The sequence below is a fragment of the Megalobrama amblycephala genome, linkage group LG9 (assembly GCF_018812025.1).
Source record: "Megalobrama amblycephala isolate DHTTF-2021 linkage group LG9, ASM1881202v1, whole genome shotgun sequence".
NCBI lineage: Eukaryota > Metazoa > Chordata > Actinopteri > Cypriniformes > Xenocyprididae > Megalobrama > Megalobrama amblycephala.
The window spans coordinates 30,456,234-30,475,918 of NC_063052.1; the positions used below are offsets into that span (position 1 = coordinate 30,456,234).

At 35.8% G+C, this 19,685-nt stretch overlaps 1 protein-coding gene across 5 annotated transcripts in view; it reads right to left on the minus strand.

Moving 5' to 3' along the window:
• spock1 (SPARC (osteonectin), cwcv and kazal like domains proteoglycan 1) overlaps positions 1-19,685 on the minus strand; it is a 218,256-nt gene that overhangs the window by 82,667 nt on the left and 115,904 nt on the right. For all 5 annotated transcript variants that reach the window (XM_048202739.1, XM_048202742.1, XM_048202741.1 and 2 more), the window contains one exon: positions 3,485-3,530. In XM_048202739.1, coding sequence (XP_048058696.1) covers positions 3,485-3,530 — 46 coding nt within the window. The remainder of the gene's footprint in view (positions 1-3,484; positions 3,531-19,685) is intronic.

Sequence of the window (19,685 nt, forward strand, 5' to 3'; positions counted from 1 at the left end):
TACAGTTAATTTTCAGAGAACTATCAGATTGGAGTTCGTTCAGAGGGAGACGAGAGATCACACACCATGTTAGTTTTCTTTATTTTACAAAAAGCACAACATTTTGTTTTACTCTGAATGTACACAAATAAAAGAAGATATTCCACAGATTAAAATGGTGTATAACTCTTAATTGTATGTGCAACATTGACGGAGTATTTTGAGTCTCTTTCACACTGGTTAGAAAAAAAACGCGGTGGTCACGCCGGCGTGACGGCCGACCCAAGGGAGTTAAAGACATGGTGAAAAGGTGAGATTTGCACCATTTAAAGATAATATAATTGCTGGAATTGATGTTTTTATGTTTTGTGTCTCACAAAAAGTTACATATCTCTTCTCTTGTCTATATGAATAACAGGAAGACTTTGATTCCTGTGCACCAAATCATTATTAATAGCCACAGCACCACTTTCAGTGATACTGTTGAGTTTGCATCCTACAACTACCTGAACATCTCGTACCCAGCAGGTGAAGGAGCAATGCTGGAGTTCTTGCAGAGGTACGAAACCAGCACTTCAAGAAAGCAGATGATGGTCAGTCCACAGTATGTGTGTCAAACTCTGCTCCTGGAGGGACACTGTCCTGCAAAGTGCTCCAACCCACTCCAGAACCTGCCTGGAAGTTTCTAGCAGTCCTGAAGACATTGATTAGCTGGTTCAGGTGTGTTTAATTAGTTTCTGTAGGGCCACTGTCCTCCAGAGTTTAGCTCCATCCCTTTTTCAAAAGTTTTTTCACTCTGAACTGAAACTGCAGACTATGAATAGAAGGCATACATGGAGAACATTTTTCAGAAGGAGTCCAGTCTCCCTCCATTCACTTGCACAGAAATTTTCATCAGTGTCACATGGACTTTAAGAACACTCACTCTTTCCTGCTTTGTTTAATCGTTTGTTTTTAATGACTCCTTGTAATTCATCTGTCGACCAGTGGTCAGGTTTTGAAGGCAGACTGTTTATTTATTATTCAACTGTAACTTTTTTTTCCGCTTGTAACAAATTGTTGTATTGTTATATTAAGTATACTGCTGCAATTGAAACTATTACTAGTTTTAAAACTGTTTTTGGCTTTTTATAAAATAAAAAACTAATAATAAACATTCTTTTGCAGTTAAGACTGGTTATTTGTATATATAGCCGCATTCAACCTTATTTCTACGTAATTTTATTGTTTTTACACAATTAGATGTCCTTCATTAAACATTAAAAAGCTGAAGAAAATACAAAAGATTTTATGTAAAATTACGGTTATAAATTGTATTTTATTAACAGAAAATTACTGTATTTTTAAGAGACATTTATTTTACGGAATATTTCTGGCGCCCCAGCTGCCGGAAAATTACCGTTTTTTTTACAAGACATTTATTTTCTGTTATTTTATGGTATATTTCTGGCACCCCAGCTGCCGGAAAATTACCGTTATTTTACGGGATTATTTTTTTTTTACAGTGTAGGTCTAAATCGGAGTGATCACTTATATCAATGTTATATATTTCGTCATATCGTCCAGCCCTTGTGTCGTTTTTGTCAGTGTTTATTTAAAAACACTCAATTATGCAGAATATAAGATGGTAAATATTTAATTGATGAGTTGTCAACACAATAAATCACGGTATGATTTTACCCCAAAATCCAACATTTTGACACAAAATGATAACTGCAAAACATATTTCTTTGCATGGAGTCCAGCTGTTTCTGTGAATTGAAGCGACCTATTTGCTTATTTTTTCTGTAAATTTCAGCAGTCTGTAAAAATATACCTCAGATTTTGTGTCAAAGCTATTTGTACAGTCAGTCGCAAAGCTCTATCCCATTTTGGATGTGTTTTTCACAGCATTCACACTGAAAATCAATGCTGCCACTCAGTCTTTTGCCACTCATTTGGCGTAACCGCAGTCATAACGGTCGATATTGACGTCACGTGCATACCCTCTATTCTGGAGTGATGATGCTGAAATAATAAATTACATTCTAAAATATATTCTAATAAAAAAATTTATAATATTTCACAGTATTAATATTTTAACTGTATTTTGATCAAATACATGCAGCATTGGTGCGCAGAAGAGAATTGCTTCACATTTAAAAAAAAAAAATTACCGACCTCAAACTTTTGAGCGATGGAAGAGACTAGAGCTTAAAAGGCAGCATTGTTGCTGTATCAAGACCGGCTGTTTAAATGACATTAGTACTGTACAGTCATTCCAGTGAAACAGATATAGTAAATATGTGACTCATCAGATAAATTATTTCCTGCAGAGCATCAACATTGTGTGTGTCCATGCCGGCAGCTCCAACACAGTCTCAGATGGAAACGCCGCTCTACAGATGTTCATCTGTGAATCCTAAAGACACCATGCTGATTATGGGAACCCAAAATGTTTTAAATTCAGTTCTCAAAATTTAAGGCCAAACACTATTTAAATGTGCATTAAAAAGTCAAATAATGTCTTTCATTACTTCAAACTTGCAGATATCCTGTTATATACTTTGTTGTACAAAAAAAAAAAAAAAAAATAGTGAAAAACTAAAAATGTATCTGCATATCATGGTTTCAGCTACTAATGTGTTCTGCGTCATTCAAACTTATGATTGCACCTGCCGAGGCTTGGCAGAATACTTTAAAATGAGGTGAAAACAATGACATTGTGACTGTTAATTATAAAACAATGACATTGTGACTGTTAATTATGGATACAAAAAACGTTTCCTTTATGAGAGTGCACCAGCAGTTCTCAATATATTTAGAAACCGACCACTAAAATGACTCATAAAACTAATTCTTCTGCTCGTTTGAGTTCTTTAATTGCCCTGATGATTCAGGAAAAAAACAAATGTGAGATTTGCACCATTGCTGTGTGTGTGTGTGTGTGTGTGTGTGTGTGTGTGTGTGTGTGTGTGTGTGTGTGTGTGTGTGTGTGTGTGTGTGTGTGTGTGTGTGTGTGTGTACTTTGCTATAATTTGAGGACAAATTTGTCTCCAGCCTCCAGAAATGAGCTAAATCTGATAAAACCTTCTTGTAGGACACCCTCAATTGCAAAAACTATTCATAAATGAAATAAATAATATATTTTTTTATATAATTCAAAAATGCAACAAGTATTCTTTTAGGATTTGGGTTGGTCTAATTATAATTAGCTTTATATAAAAACAATAGAAGTCTATGATATGTTTTCACTTAGCTATGTGTGTGTGTTTCTGGATCTCTGTATTGATTAATGTCTGGAGCAGAGATGAGGATCAATACAGTGAAATGGAGATTCCAGCACTGGATTTGAGGGTTTTTTTTTATGATTAATCTGGGTGTAGAGATACAGCAGGTAAAAAAGAAGAAGAAGAAGAAGAAGAAGATGAAAGGAGAGTTAGGAGAGAGAGAGAGAGATAGAGACAAGACTACAGGGTCAGGTGTATAAATGGATAAAAGCAACAGAGAAAATGGTTATTCTTACCTTGGTCTTGTGCTTTGTTTGGGTTCCAGGTTCTGAAGTAATCGTCCTACAGAAAAACACAATGACACGCACTTAAAATCCTCAGACAGACAAGCTTCAATACTATCTTCATGACCTTCAGAAAGAAGAAAAGAACTTTATGATTTAAATATAGTGTGAAATAAGAGAGGGATGATGACTTATAAAAACGTGTCTGGTCTGAAACTCAGATAAGTGTAAAGACAGATGATTTTTTGCTGATATTTTTAATGAAAAGCTCTATAGTAAATGGACTATCTATGGCAGCATTCAGTTTAATTGCTTGGGCCAAACCTAACATTTGATTCTCCTCTTGCTCTCGCAGGACTCTTTTCATTTGGCATTTTTTGGCTCTGAACTTTAAGTCAGTGGCAGAGGGTGCTTTTCAGGAGCTGGGAAGCACAGATGTAATTTTAATGTTCACCCAGATCTATTTGATTTTTTTTTTTTGGTGTCTGCAATGTTGCTTACAAAAGCTTCTCAAACAACCACTAAACAGTGAAATTACTTTACCAGGAACTGAAGTTTTACAATAGTTACAAAACTGCAAAAGTACAAGATAATTTAAAGCTGCAAGCAGCGATGTAAGGACCCTCGCACCCAGGCTCACCACCAGCCGTTGGCCTTAGGAAAACAATGAACAGTGGGTGACATGCATGTAAGCAAGTAAATAGAGAAGAATTATGGCAAAGTCATTTCAAAGTGCCACACTTCCTGCTGCACCTCCTTCAGGTTTCTGGTTTAAATGTGATTGATTCATGTTCAATTGACTTGAAACGATTACTCTTTGACTTAGCTTGATGTTTTCATATTAAAATAACATGTTTCAATCAAGTAAACCCAACCAGGACTCAATCAAACAGGATTTTCACTTCCCATCATGCTTTGCAAAGGGGCTGAACTAGGAGTGTAAATGTTGAAAAGTGTTATTTTAAGCAGTTTTTAGGAAGATGAGAAAATGGAAAGACTTTTTAATGTTTACTGTTCTATTATGTTGGTATTTAAAAGTTTCTGTTAATTAATAGTTTTAGGGTTACCATTGTGGTGAATTGTTGCACTTGTGCTTGGGTTGAGGACCTGCTAACAAAATTTCAAATTACTTTAATAAGAAAGTAATCATTGTGGTAGTGCTCTGGGTTGCATTTCCCAAAAGCAATGTAAGCCTATGTTGATTGTAGAACCATTGCCACCAATGGACTTATGATCAATTTAGGCTTTACAATGTTTTTGGTTAAGGCAATTTAGGATGAATCCAGTATCACATCTAGATTTCTAACACAGAACATCACAAAAGTTATATAAATCACAAAATTAAACAAGAAGAATTAATTGTAAAAATCAATGTATATGAAAACAATTTATTTTTTATTTATTTATTTATTCCTTTTTATTTATTTTATTTTAAATGAACACAATTGATTCTAGTTAATTTAACACGGTTGATTCTATTGGATTTTACTTGTCTTAATCATGTGGAACCACTGTCCGTGATTGAATTGAGTAAGTTGGACATAACTATTTTACATAGATTCTTCCTTAGTCAGTTGTTTTGTCACAACTCAAGGATTTTGCATAGAGTAAAAATAAACCTTTAATGTTAATAAAAACTAGTTGGTTGTGCTGACCCAACGGACATACATTAAATTGGAATAACAGAATTGCATAATGCTGAAATAAAGCAACTTAATCATGTGGAAATCCTTTCCATGATTTTTTTATGTTCGTTCAAAGAGTTATTTTTTTGAGTGTGTAAAACATGACATTTCCTGTTGCCTGCAGGTGGCTCTATGACTGTAACTGAATATTGGCATATAGATGTCTTCATGTCAGGACTCAAATAAAACATGTGAAGTTTGGGGCAGATCGGACATTGTATGCCCGAGTTACAACAAATTTCTGTTTCATGGCGAAACATCGAACTTTGTCAGGCCGCCACGGACACGCCCTTCAGCGAAAACTTTAGATCTTCACGATTTAATGTCGCAAAGGCCTTTAGATTAGACTGACCAAATATGATGTTGATCTGATTAAAGTTCTAGGAGGTGTTTGTTACTGTACGTCTGGAAATGGCAAAAACTGCACAAAAAAATTGCAGAGAAAATTCAAAATATCTCACTTCCTGTTGGGTTTTCAAATTTGGCACCTATGGACTTTTTTGTAGGTATTGGGCTGTTGTATGTGTCTACCAAATTTCATACCTGTATGTAAAACGTAGCGCGAAGGGTGCTTAATTGAAATTTTGTAGGTGCCGCTTTCGAGCCATTTTGCCACACCTAATTCTAAAACAGGTGTATATTTTCACCACTTCTGATGTGTGAGTTTTAAAGCACATTTAGGCCCTCAAAAATGCGATTCATTTCGGAGAAGTAGAAGAATTGACCAAGCAATTACAATAGGGTCCTCACACTATCGGTACTTGGGCCTTAAAAAGGTTGCACAAACCAGTTGACTTTAATGCTCTGCCATGGCGCTTTAAGCTTGATGTCGACTAGTTGTTGATCATGGCCTATAAAGGGTGCAACAGGATAAATCTTTGAAGTTCCTCCGTATCCAACAGTTCATGACAAAAAAAAAGTATACTCCGAGAGACTTCCACAAGATGTTTGATTATACCATCTAGATGCTCAATATTGATTGGGTGAATGCGTGTTATAAAACAACTTATTCTACAGGTAAGTTAATCGCATTTCTAAACTAACGCGCTGCTACATTGTAATGCACACATACAGACAGTATATCTCTCACATCACGTGCAGATCGAGTGCACACAGAAACATTCAGTAGAGCAGAAATGTATTGTCAACATTGTGCTGTGATTTATCAATAAAGTAGCTTAAACTCAAAAGTTCTAGCATATATTTCTTAGTAACTAAAACCCACAGCTTCACTATTAGTAGAGAGACTGTGCAAGGTAGAATTAATTCACACACGCAATCGCACTCTTACTCATATAAATGTATTCTTTACTGTGCTACTTTATCTATATCTGGTTTAGAACGAGCAGAAATCTGTGAGAAATATAACGACCCAAAGACAAAAGAACTGATAAAACTAAGCTGTTCTGTAGGAGCAATAGCCTTGTGGGCAGTGCTGTCATATGCCATAGCTTTGCAGAAGGCGACCCACGTTCAAGTCTCAGCTCGAGGTTCAGGCTTATTTGTTCATTAATGACTTTAATCACATAAATGTTGACTGAATCTGAAGTCGTTCAACCCCTAATCTCGAGCATATTGTACTCGCCCATACTCTTTATACATTAAGGTGCCGCATTGATATTCCTATGCTGATAATACTGTGAAACTAAGCATTTTTCTCCCAAGGTTTCTGTCACCTGATTAAATTTGGGTTCCTTGCCACTGTTGCTTCTGGCTTGCTTAGTTGGGGACACTTGATATTCAGAAATATTATTGAATTGACTGTACTTATAATATTGGATGAAAACTGAACTAAGCTGGACGATGACATCACTGTTTTTACAGATAAATTTAACTCATTTTATATTTGATTATCTTTACACGTTACTGAACTGAACTGAATGAACACCCAACTGACCTCAGCATCATTGAATCATTATTTTCCTGTAAAGCTGCTTTGAAACAATCGGTATTGTATAAAGCACTATAGAAACAAAAGTGGCTTGAAGCATTTTTCTGCTCATCTTCTCTTAAACATTTGTGAATATGACACACCTAGCTATACATCAGCAAACATCATTTCATAAAGTCAAACAAAATTTTATCGATTCCACACATAGAAAAGTGCATGCATTTGCTAAACACTGAATGCAAGAAATTGATTAAAATAAAGGTCATGACATAAAGTCAATCAAATAAAACAATCAAGTAAAATAAAGTGCAGAACCCATCACTTTGTCTGTTTAATGGAAGAGAAAAAAAGGACAGCAAGTGCAAGAGCCTGATTTTCATCTCTCCGACAGACTGCAGGCGAATCTCACACAACATTAGCGACGGCTGCTGCATTTTAAGGGCTTTTCAAATCCGATTGCTAACTCAGTCCTGTCCCAAAGTGGAGCTGCTACAGGCCGGATAAACAAATATTTGACATCAAACTGTCATTAGGGGCTCTTTAGCTTTGAGTTGATCGATGTTTTAGTGTAAAATATGTGGTTAATCATAGTTATAGTAATGTGATTAAAAACAATAACTTACACGAGAATAAGTTACATCTGTTGGTACGATGAGCTTCTGAACACATTTATCATTCTGGTGTAAACATTTCTAAGCTACAGCTCTCAGGCCGTGAGCTAAAGTGAGACTATAATTTTGCTCAAAGTTTACGGTGGTCTCAGCAAAAGTAGGCCAAATGTATCTGTGGGCTCATAGCTCCAAATCAAAGGAATTATGGGAAAAGTGAAACTCATTTTGCCCTCAGAATTTTACCCTCTGCAAAACTGTCTGACAAAGCAGAAGCTAGCAGACCTTCTCTAACCTGCAAACTCTCACAATGAAATGACGTTGTAATAACCTTTATCCACACAGCAGTAAAACTTCTCTCGGTGGAAATGATGACCTTTGCAAGTTGTTTTTGAATGAATGCTTCAGGTTCAATACAAGTTGATATTAAAACAGTTTGTAAAAATGAACAAAAATGTGTTTACGATGATGAACTTATAAGAATTAGGGGTGTGCGATGTGTATCGTCTATGATAATATTGTAATTGTTGTTTTAACATGTAGAAGCTGACATTATCAAGTGTCACTTACTTTGCAAAAACAAACAAAAACAAACAAAAAAGCCCCTGTATAAGATTTATTTGATATTGTTAAGGAATATCACATAAGTATGCATGCTGTTTTTTCTTGAATATCAGCACAATGTGTTATTGATTTTATATAACAGTTCAATGAACAAGAAGTTATGAAAATAATTCCATACAAATCCACAACAGAACTGTTGTGCATCTACAAGTAACACACAGTGGGTGTTTCATCCTCAAATGAATCAGCATGTTTGAACTAATCAATGACTCAATGATTCATTCATAAATTTTCATCATTTGCTTCGTTCCAGAATGAATCAGCCATTTGAACGAATTGGTTGAATGAATGACTCAATCACTCACTCATTAAGACTTTCATATTTAAAGAATCATTTATTTTTTACTAAAATGATTTCATATTTAATTTAAAAAAAAAAAAACATTCATATACATTTATGCAATTGTAACTGGACTGTAAATACATCTAAAGTTGCTTTAGATGCAGCTTCTGTACAAAAATTATTTTTTTAAATACTGATTTCATTTGACTGGTAACAGCCTATAGTGTCTTATTATATTCTAATTGAGTTTATTGATTAAATGTAAGAATTTGACAAAAAAGATGCATAATTGCTCTTATAAACACAAACATGCTCCTGGAAATCAACTTAAGGTTGTGTCAGGATTTCCTGGTTCTCTGTGACTTTTTTGTTGATGATTCTGGTTTCAAAATCACCTATACCTGTCTCTCATTTAATCACCTACACCTGTCCTTCATTTAGTCCCTTGTCATATTGTATATTTAAACCCTCTGTCTTTGTCTATTCTTGGTCTTGTGTTAACGTTGCATGCTGATATGTATCTCTGTTTGGTTAGTAGTGTTTATTAAATATTATTTCATCATTCATCTGCATCAACCCACATGGAAAGAACCTATATGTGGATATATGCGCATATATGAAACCTATATGCAGTGTATATGCACATATATGCTGCATATATGCACATATATGATAATATATATGCTGCATATATGCGTATATATACTGCATATATGCTGCATATATGCACATATATGATAATATATATGCTGCATATATGCGTATATATACTGCATATATGCTGCATATATGCCGTATATATACTGCATATATGCTGCATATATGCGTATATATGCCACATATAGGCAAAATTGAGGTGCATATATGTGCATATACAGGAAATATAGGTCTCCTGTATTGCTTCTTCATATCCACATATAAGCCCTATACATACAAGATATGTCTTCTATATAGCTAATGGCAGGATCTGGTTATTTTGTAGCTCATATCTCATTTTATGAGTCATGATGCCTAGCTCATATTTTCTATTATCAAGGCAAAAACTAAGAATTAACGAAAAAAATTATGAAGAACTTATGTATGTGCGAACACGTGAAATTGGTATCACATGTAATTGGCATGTTATGGAATTTAACTACCCACATGGAAAAAACCTATAAACATATATGTTTCAATATAGGTTTTGATATAGGTTTTTAATATATGTGACATACATAAAATTGGCCGTTTTCCTATATTATATGTACATATAATATAGGAAAACGGACAATTTTATATATGTCACATATATTAAAAACCTATATCAAAACCTATATTGAAACATATATGTTTATATAGGTTTTTTCCATGTGGGAATCCTCATTGTTGTGGATTATCAAGTCAAGCCAACGTGTGACAGGTGGCAAATATTACTCCTAAATGAAAAAGTTAATTTCTGTCACAGCTGGGAACTGACTATTGCATAAAATATGAAGAATATGAAAAGCTTGTTGACGTCAGGCCTAAACCAGTCAAGGTACCAGAAAAAAAATACACACTCAGCAAACAAAATCATCATTATCAACAAATCCCAGAAAATATCAAGATGTCAACATCGCACACCCCTACCAGGAATACATGTTAAATTACAGACCTTTTTAAAAGTATAGCCACAAAACTTAAACATTATACATGCTAATGGTTTATGCAGAGAAAATCTCACCCAGCTTTGCTTTTCCCATTATTTTTAAAATGAGAAAAACATGCCTTTTAATATAAGAATTACATCTGAAGTAGATTTGAATGTGCTGAGTAAATCAAAACACTAATGCAATTCATGCTACGCATTCATTTACATTCTGACCACGTTAACGTTATAGCTACTTCAATATTCAGTGTCCTTCAAACACAAGATAATGTCTGAATATACAGACCTAAAAAGTATTTGAAGACTTAATGCTTGAATGTCATTGCATTAAATAACAAAATATCATTATTTTGACATTTATTGTAAACAAAGTTGCACAAACTCACTTTGCAATCAAAACTTTTGATAAAAATATTGTTGGGTTTCGAAATCCTAAACCAATAGAAATGTTGAAGAAGAAGAAGAATTTTTTAGATTTTTTTTCTAGATACCTTTTCTAGATATCTAGATAATATTTATTTTGTTTTGCTTTTGTATTAGTATGCCAAAAATGTTTTAATACAAATACTACAATATAAATGGTATAGCTTGTTTGTCCATAGTTGTAAAGCAGCAGAACTGTTTGAAATCACTAAATTAAAGCTAAGAAAGAAAAACAAAAGCTCAAGTTTTAGATCAGAATGTTCTGCACAAACACACCCACTGATAAAAAAAAAAATTGTGTAAATTTAATGTTTAACAACAAATATTTGAACAAAATGTATATTTTAGTGCTCATTTGTCTTGTATATGTAGCAAATGAGTGTTCATACATCCACAAAAAAAAAAAAAAAAAACAATCACAGAAACACCAGCTGATTGGGTCCCAAATGACACACTTTACACTATGCACTTATACACTATCTACTTATGAACTATGTACTCAAACGTGTAGTGTATAAATTTTATAAGCTGGGGTGTACATAACTTTTTTGGTCTGGTTTTCAAGAGAGCACCTGGAGATGTTGCTTGTTACTCACACTTTACGTGACACACTTATCCTAAAAGCTGTCCTCATCACTTTCCTCCTGACTGCTCTCCTCACTATCTTCTTTTCCCTCGAACATGGTAGATGATGATAATGATTATTTAATTTTTTTTTTATTTTACTAACATTAATGACACAGACAACAGTAAGAATATTAGGCTGCTGTCACTTTAAGAAGGAAAGCACGAACTGTTCGCTTATGACATAACTGAGATAATACTTGCTCAGACAGGTATTTTGACATAATTTTGTGTGTATGTGTCCGTTCAAACACAAGTAAACACGAAAGAGGAATTAATTCGGTGTTCGAGCGCTGTCTGACTGTCTCTCTCTCTCTCTCTGCGTGCACACATTTCGGGGGTGTAAGGCTGTGCGCACAGATAACAGCTCACGAGTCCTGATTTTCGCCTCTTCTTCCACTTATAAAATCGTTTGAATGTGTTAATTGGCGAGACAAAACACGTCCAAATGATAAACTTTCACTCTATGATGGTTAAATTTAGCAGTTAACCCGCAAATCACATGCGTGCCGAACCGTTGGACCTTACCCCCCCTTTCCACCTAAGTAATTAAAGCTGCGACTGTGCATTAAGTGTCCAACATTCAAGACTTTGTTTTTTTAGGTAAAAGAGCCCATATTATGCTATTTTAAAGGTTGCTAATTTTGTTTTGGAGGTCTCCTACACCAGGTTTACATGCATCAGAGGTCAAAAAAGCACTTTCATTTTCTCATATTATACATTGAACATCACCTCATTTCTCAAAGTCTCGAAAACGACCCGTCAGATGATTGTCTCTCTAAACACCCTCCTTTCTGTGAGCATCCTCTGGTCTGATTGGTCAGATTGCCCAGTCTGTTGTGATTGGTCTACCGCTTATAGAGCGATATCTGAGTTTCAGCTCCGAAGGCTTCCTAAAGCTCAGCGATTGTACGCACTGTAAAGACAGTAACGATGGTGTCGATTACCAATTGGAGCATAAGTCAAATGATGAAACATTGGAAGAACTATAATTATTCAACCCAAACCTCCATTGCAAGAATGACTTGAGCAGGACATTTCTCAGTGGTAACTTTTTACTCACTGTGTCGTACATTATGAGATGCCTTTATCAGCATTAACCCTCTGGAGTCTGAGGCTGATTTGGGGCCTGGAGAAGTTTTGACATGCTCTGACATTTGTGCTTTTTTCAGTTGTTCATAAACATATAAATGACAAAAGTGTCATTACACTGTATTCAGCACAAACTAGGCTACAATAATATGTGAGGAACATGTATGTACATGTTTGTGTTTTTGAAGGCATAATGTTTATGCGTGGTTACTGAAAAAACAAAAAACTTAAGTCACTGAAATAAGGCCAAAATAAGTATATTAAATCTGTGTTCACAAGACTTTTGGGTATTGGAGGTTGTAGACTAGAGTTTTTGCTTCAAAATTATGTAAAAATTATGCTGCCTACTCCTTCATATAAAACAATACATTGATTTAGTTTTTGTAAGACACTTTTTGCCAAGAAACACAGTATGCATGGAGGCGTGAATCACCACTGAAAAATGGGCCATTCTCACCTGAGAAGACAAAAGAATTGCATAGTAATGAGCTGAAATGACTTGCATATTAATGAGGCATTTCAGTCAGGTAGGCTGTGAAAAAAACCTTCTGTGATGTCTCAAGCTCATCATGATATATGAAACATACAGAAAAATATTATTACAATATAAAGTAATGGTTTTATATTATACTTTAAAATATAATGTATTTCTGTGATGCAAAGAGTCTGAATATAGGCTTTTAGTTTAAAAGCATGCACATTTGGAGAAATATTGGATTCTCATATGCTTATGTCAATTTTCTATACAGAGAAGTTATATTTATTTAATATTCATTGTCATTACTATGAGCGCTGGTGTTTTCAATTCATACTTGAAGTCGGAGGGCGCTCTCTGTGCATTTTTAGTCCACAAATTCATCTAAAAGAAGAAGAGGCTATTCCATGAATAGAGTTTCCAATTCATACTGCAGCCGGAGGGCGCTAAAGAAACAAAAACTCATCTAAAATTCATCTATAGAAGAAAAGAAAACAGGAACAAACTGCATGTCTTCTAGAGCTCCCTAACCATGACTTTTACATCCAGATAAACACTTTTCAAGACAATAAATACACGATTGAGACGATGAATGCATGTATTGCCTCTGAATTTGCGTCTGAATAGCGCTGGCTCCGTGGGCGTGGCCGCATTAGCAGATAATGAGCTGAATCACGGACTTCTGACATGGCTCTCTTTTCATACAGATTACATAAACACAGAAGGTTTGTTTTCGATTTGACTTAAATGATTTAAAACCTGACATCTTAACGTTTTTTTAGACATAAGTTTAACTTTTCTGTGATTAGTATTCACTAAGTTACAGTTCATTTTCTGAGAACTATCAGATTGGACTTCGTTCAGAGGGAGAGGAGAAATCACGCATCATTTTAGTTTTCTTTATTTTACAAAAAGCACAACATTGTGTTTTTACTCTGAGTGTATACAAATAAAAGAAGATATTCTATAGTTTCAATTGATATATTACTTATGTCTCTATGACAAAAAATGACGGAGTATTTTAAGTCTGTTTTGCTGCAATGTGAAAAAAAAACTGCAAAACGCGCCGGCGCGTTTTTTAGACCTCAGAGTGTTAACAAGTGTATGTCCATCAACAAACTTTGAACACTCAGTAGAAAATATGTGACCTGATCCAGCAAAATGAGTCACAGTGACCCAAATTTCAAAATTGAGATTTCATATCAATGGAAAGATGAGACAATAAGCTTTAAAATTATATCCTAGTCAAAGTCATACCTTGAATCATTTTAAAGATATACCCATTTGAATTATGGTCGTCTGCCCTCTTTTTTCCAATTGAAAAACACTTTTTAAGTTTTTTGCCCATTTTTTTGTTGATATCTTTCAAAATCCATTGCATTTAAAGGGATAAACTATTTATTTTACAGCTTAATTTGACCAAAGACATTTTTATATATATAAAAGCTATTAAATGTCTCCACAATGTAATATAAAGAGTTTGTAAATGGATGTAAATCCAATGTAAATGGATTTATAAAGATACTAAATGATGTTTTTGTGAGAAAGTAAAAGTGTGCACAGTTTCCTGTGATGGTTAGGTTTAGGGGTAGGGGTAGTGTAGGGGGATAGAAAATACAGTTTGTACAGTATAAAATGCATTACGGCCTATGGAAAGTCCCCACAATTCACAAAAACACAACATCCGTGTGCGTGTGCGTGTGTGTGCATGTGTGTGTGTGTGTGTGTGTGTGTGAGTGAGAAAGAGAGAGAGAGAGAGAGAGAGAGAGAGAGAGAGAGAGAGAGAGAAAGTGAGAGAGGCAGAGAGACAAGCAAAGAGAGAACAAATAATGCTAGCCTATGCAATCATATCTTTGTGTAGGCTAGTTGACAATAACAGTGTAAAGGGGCTCGCACACCGGACGTGAAGCTCAGCGCCGCGCAGCGCCGCGACATGTCTTAAAATTCGAACGCATTGTTTTCTATTGTTTTCTGGGCGCCACGGACAGGCGGCGAATGCCGCCGCCGGTGTGCGTACACTGATAGAAAACAATGCGTTCGAATTTTAAAGACGTGGCGCTAGGGTGACCACCCGTCCCGCTTTGCGTTGTACCGCACAGCATTTTGACTCCTTGTCCCGCACGTCGCATATTGAGAAAATGTCCCGTATTTTCATCAGTCTGGTGGTTTTTAATTATAATATTTATTTACGTGCATGCGTTCTTTTGCCTTTTTAAGAAAGCATTTTATTTATTCTTTCTGCTGCGTAGTTTTTCACCTATATAAACAGCGCTTCGACCAATGTAACATCCCGCCTTACACAAATACAACAGCCGTTTTTTAAATCCTATCCAATGGTTGAAAAGAAAGGAGTAAACACGGTCACTAGTAGGTTGTGACGGCTGTCAATCCAAATGTGGAGCGGAGTTGGACTTGGTCAGAACTGTTTAAAACAATAAGTTAAAACAGGTGTAATTTCTGTATACAGTAGCTAAAAACAGCTTGTGAAAATTAAAATATTAAATTCAATAATGTTAAAAAATATTTGTTAAATGCTGTTAAATATTTATCTTCTTATAGGCCTATTTATGTTGTTTTATTTTTGTAATGTAATGTGCTGTTGTAAAGTCATAATTCGGTTTCCTATAACAGGCATATTGTTTTAAACTGCTTTGACAGTTCAATACAGTTCAGTTTTGTTTACTATTAAAATAAGTGTATTAAAACCAAAACAAAAATCCTAATAATAAAACTAAATCATAATTATTTATGTAATAATAGCCTATAAGGAACCAACAACAATTAAAAACAAAAACATTCAAAAATGTATTGTCCCTGTTTTTTTAAATATATAATAACAAATGAGATTTTGGTTATATTTTGACCACTCCAATAGGAAATGTCCCCAGTTTCTATTCACCTAATTCAAAAATAGTTTGATGCCTGCTGCCATTAGGGTCAGTGATGTTTAATTTAAATTACATGTAAAATAAAGACATGTTATGTTATATTGTGATGTTATGGTGTTTTCTGGAAGCGACTAAAGAACAAAGTAATTTTATCAGCTAAAAGGCAGAACACAAATGTTGTTATTACGTTAGATAGACATTATATAACAGCTTCAGGTTGTGTTTTAGTGTTGGTAACATGTCCCACATTGTCCCACACAAACTTAGTAATTGTCCCACATTTTGTTTGTTTGATGGTGGTCACCCTACGTGGCGCTGCGCTGAGCTTTCCGTCCAGTGTGCGAGTCCCTTAACAAATTCATAACGGAGATACCAGCGCGCTAGTCCGACAGGAGGATGGCTGGACCAATCGTGTGCCTGTCAGTCGAAACGGGGCTTCCCATTGATAAAAAATCAGCGTTTATGTCAGTGTGTTTACACTTTTGTAAGCTTTTTGATTGGTTCTGTACAACGTGTAACACCATATTTGGAGAGCAGAGATAGTGACGTTTCAGGGGATACCGGGAAATGCTCATAAGTGACGAGAGGAGTTGAGAAGTTCATTTCCAGCGAATTTAGTAAAACCATGTCAAATTTAATAGCCATTTAAATACCTTTACTCAATTATCTGGACTACGAAACTTTGGGAGATTATTTTTGAAAGTCTGTTAATTGAAATTATCTTAAAAAAAAAAATCGATTTTTTCATTGTTTTTCCACATTATCGGCCCATATCTTAAAATAGAACGTTGCGACTTCCGACTCATTTCACCAGAGCGGGTCACATATGTGATTGTGATGTGATTCAGAGGTGCAAGATGGTCCAAATAAAGTGGGTACTGTCCCATCTTTAATGGATAAGCGTTTTGCAAATCCCAACTTGACCTTGTAAGCAGTCGTCAGTAAAATGACACTTTATCCATAGCGACTTACAAGTGAGGAAAATCACATGCGATTCATAGTGAAGAGGCAAATAGACGCAAGAAGTGCTCATAATACAAGTTTCAGACAATGCTTAGAGTAGCATACACTAGGGAGGGATTAAAGGAAGTGAAAGCATAGAGTTTTCAGCTGTCTTTTGAATACTGGAACAAGGAATAGTGAACAAAAATGTTCTGGAGAGCGATTTTGTGCCTCTCTGTGATGGTACCACAAGCCTCCGTTCATTTAGAGATCGCACGCTTCTGGTAGGGATGTAGACTCTTTACATCCTCATCCTTTGAATGTGTATAGAGAGGCAAACAGCATCTTCTCGACACATACAGCTATACAGTGTTTGAGGCGAGGGCGGGTCAAAGTAGATGCTTTTCGCAGGCAGTCGATGCAGACCATAGGCTGGCATTATGCAAATTGTTTCTACATTATTGAATGTTAAGGAAGTAAGACTGGAATTACTGACGACTCGTTTCGGCAGTACATAATTGATTCTTTCTTTTAGGAGACAATAACTTTATTTATCATGCACTTTGATCTTTAAAACTTTGCAGACCTTTTAAATTTACAAACAGCTATTTTACACACTGCATGAAAGGTATTATTTGAAAAAGAATAATAGGGGCACTTTAATTAAGTTCATCATCCAGTTATTTAAAGTGTACTTTTCGATTTGAAATTTTCAGTGTGAACACACTACTCACACTATTTATACTACAAAACGGTGCATAAGAATGCAAATTGAGATGCACCTGCTGAGTCTTCAAACATGTAGAAAAGTGAACATTAGTGAATAGAAAAGATCCTGCAGATACAGACACTTGCTTTGTTTTGTTATCTGGCATTCATATATTTTTAATTGTGGCTTCACAGAAAAAAAAACAGCTTGTGAGAGCTGTTTTTGTGGTGCATAGATGAGCTAGAGAACGTTTATCAAACACACGCACATCACAACACCACCTGCTGCACAACTAACTATCACAGACAGGAATTCAGTCCACAAATTCATTTTATCTCTCTCTGTCTCTCTGTGGTTTACGTAAGTGAGTGTTGCGGGCAGGCTGGTGGTTATCTGCTGTCAGATTATCCGTCTCATGTTTGCCCTGCAGACAGACAGCGCGGCTGGAGTGTGTTTGAGAAAGTCAGAAACTGTCTCACACTTCACGGGAGACTAACTGACTCTGGCTGCGTGTTTGTTCCTCTGCTTTCCTTTCACTTCCTGTTTGCTCACTCGTCCCTTTACTCCCTCACTCACGCTCGCGCTCTGATGTTATTCTGCGGTGACAGTTTAGAGCCCGCGGGCATGACAGGTCAGCCATACACTCAGAGACGACTGTCTGTGTGTGTGTGTGTGTGTGTGTGTGTGTGTGTGTGTGTGTGTGTGTGTCATGTCGAGTGAGGACATCAGCAGGACAGAGCGGACGAACACAGTAAAGCTGACAGCTAAAGTCCCAATGACACAAACACACACATCACATGCTTTGAATGCATTATTTCCTCACAGCCAATGAGCAGATAATAGTCTTAATTAGCATATAAAAAGAGAGAGAGAGATTTTTTTTGTGTGCTTTTTTTACAACCCCAAATCAAGAAAAGTTGGGACATTTTGTAAAACGCAATAAAATCAAGAATCTGTGATTTGTTAATTCTCTTGAACCTTCATTTGACTGACAAAAGTACAAAGAAAAGATCAACTTCACTGACCAACTTAAGTGTATTTTTTAAATATAAACACATTTTGATTTTGATGGCTGCAACACACTCCAAAAAAGTTGGGACAGAGGCATGTTTACCACTGCGTCACATCACCTTTCCTTTTATTACACTTTTTAAATGTCTGGGAATTGAGGATACTAATTGTTAAAGTTCTGCAAATGGAATTTTTGCCCAATCTCGCCCGATTCAAAACAGCTGCTCAACAGTGTGTGGTCGTTGTTGTCTGATTCTCCTTTTTGATAATGGGCCATACATTTTCAATAAGGGACAGATCTGGACTGCAGCCAGGCCAGTCAAGCACATCCGTTCTACAGTGTAGAGTGCCTAAGAAACCACTCTGTTTTAGCATGTGCAGAATGAGGCCTGGCATTGTCTTGCTTCCCAGGAAAGATGTCATCTTCATGGCAGTATGTCTTTGTACAATCCCAATATACACCTCCACATCAATGACTACTTCACACATATGTGATTTACCCATGCCGTTTGCACTGATGCACCTCCATACCATGACAGATGTATGCTTTTGCACCTGTCGCTGATGAAAGTCTACATGGTCTCTTTCGTCTTTGGGACTGAGAACTTGATGTCAGTTTTTCCCAAAAACAAGCTGAAATGTGGACCACAGCACACATTTCCGCATTTATTTTGGATCATCTGAGATGAGCTCGGGCCAAGAGAGCTCTGCAGCATCTCTGGATAGAATCGATGTATAGCTTTCTCCTTGTGTAACAGAGATTCCAGTTGCATTTCTTGATGCAGCGGCAGATTGTGTTGAGTGACAAAGTACTCCTGAGCCCATGTGGCTATATTTAACACAGTAGCATGATGGTTTCTCATGTAATGCCATCTGAAGGCTTGCAGGTCACGCATATTCAGCGGTCTTCTGCTGCCTTGCCCTACACAGACAGATTTCTCTGAATTCCCTGAATCTTTTCACAATAGTTTGTATGGTAGATGGCGAAAGACCTAAATACTATGTATTGAGAAATGTGATTTTTTTAATTGTTTGACGATTCTCTCATGAAATTTGGCACAACGTGGTGAGGCATGACCCATCATTGCTTGCAAAGACTGAGTCTTTGGTGAATGCTTCTTTTATACCCAAACACGATACCCTCACCTATTACAAGTTAATTCTGGACTGTTTCAAAACCGTTTAACTTGGATATTCTGTAATCCTTTCACTATTATTTTGCCTCTGTCCCAACTTTTTTGGAGTGTGTTACAGCCATCAAAATCAAATTTGTTTATATTCACTAAATACTAGTGGTTCAACGGATCACAAAATTTTGACTGACATAATGC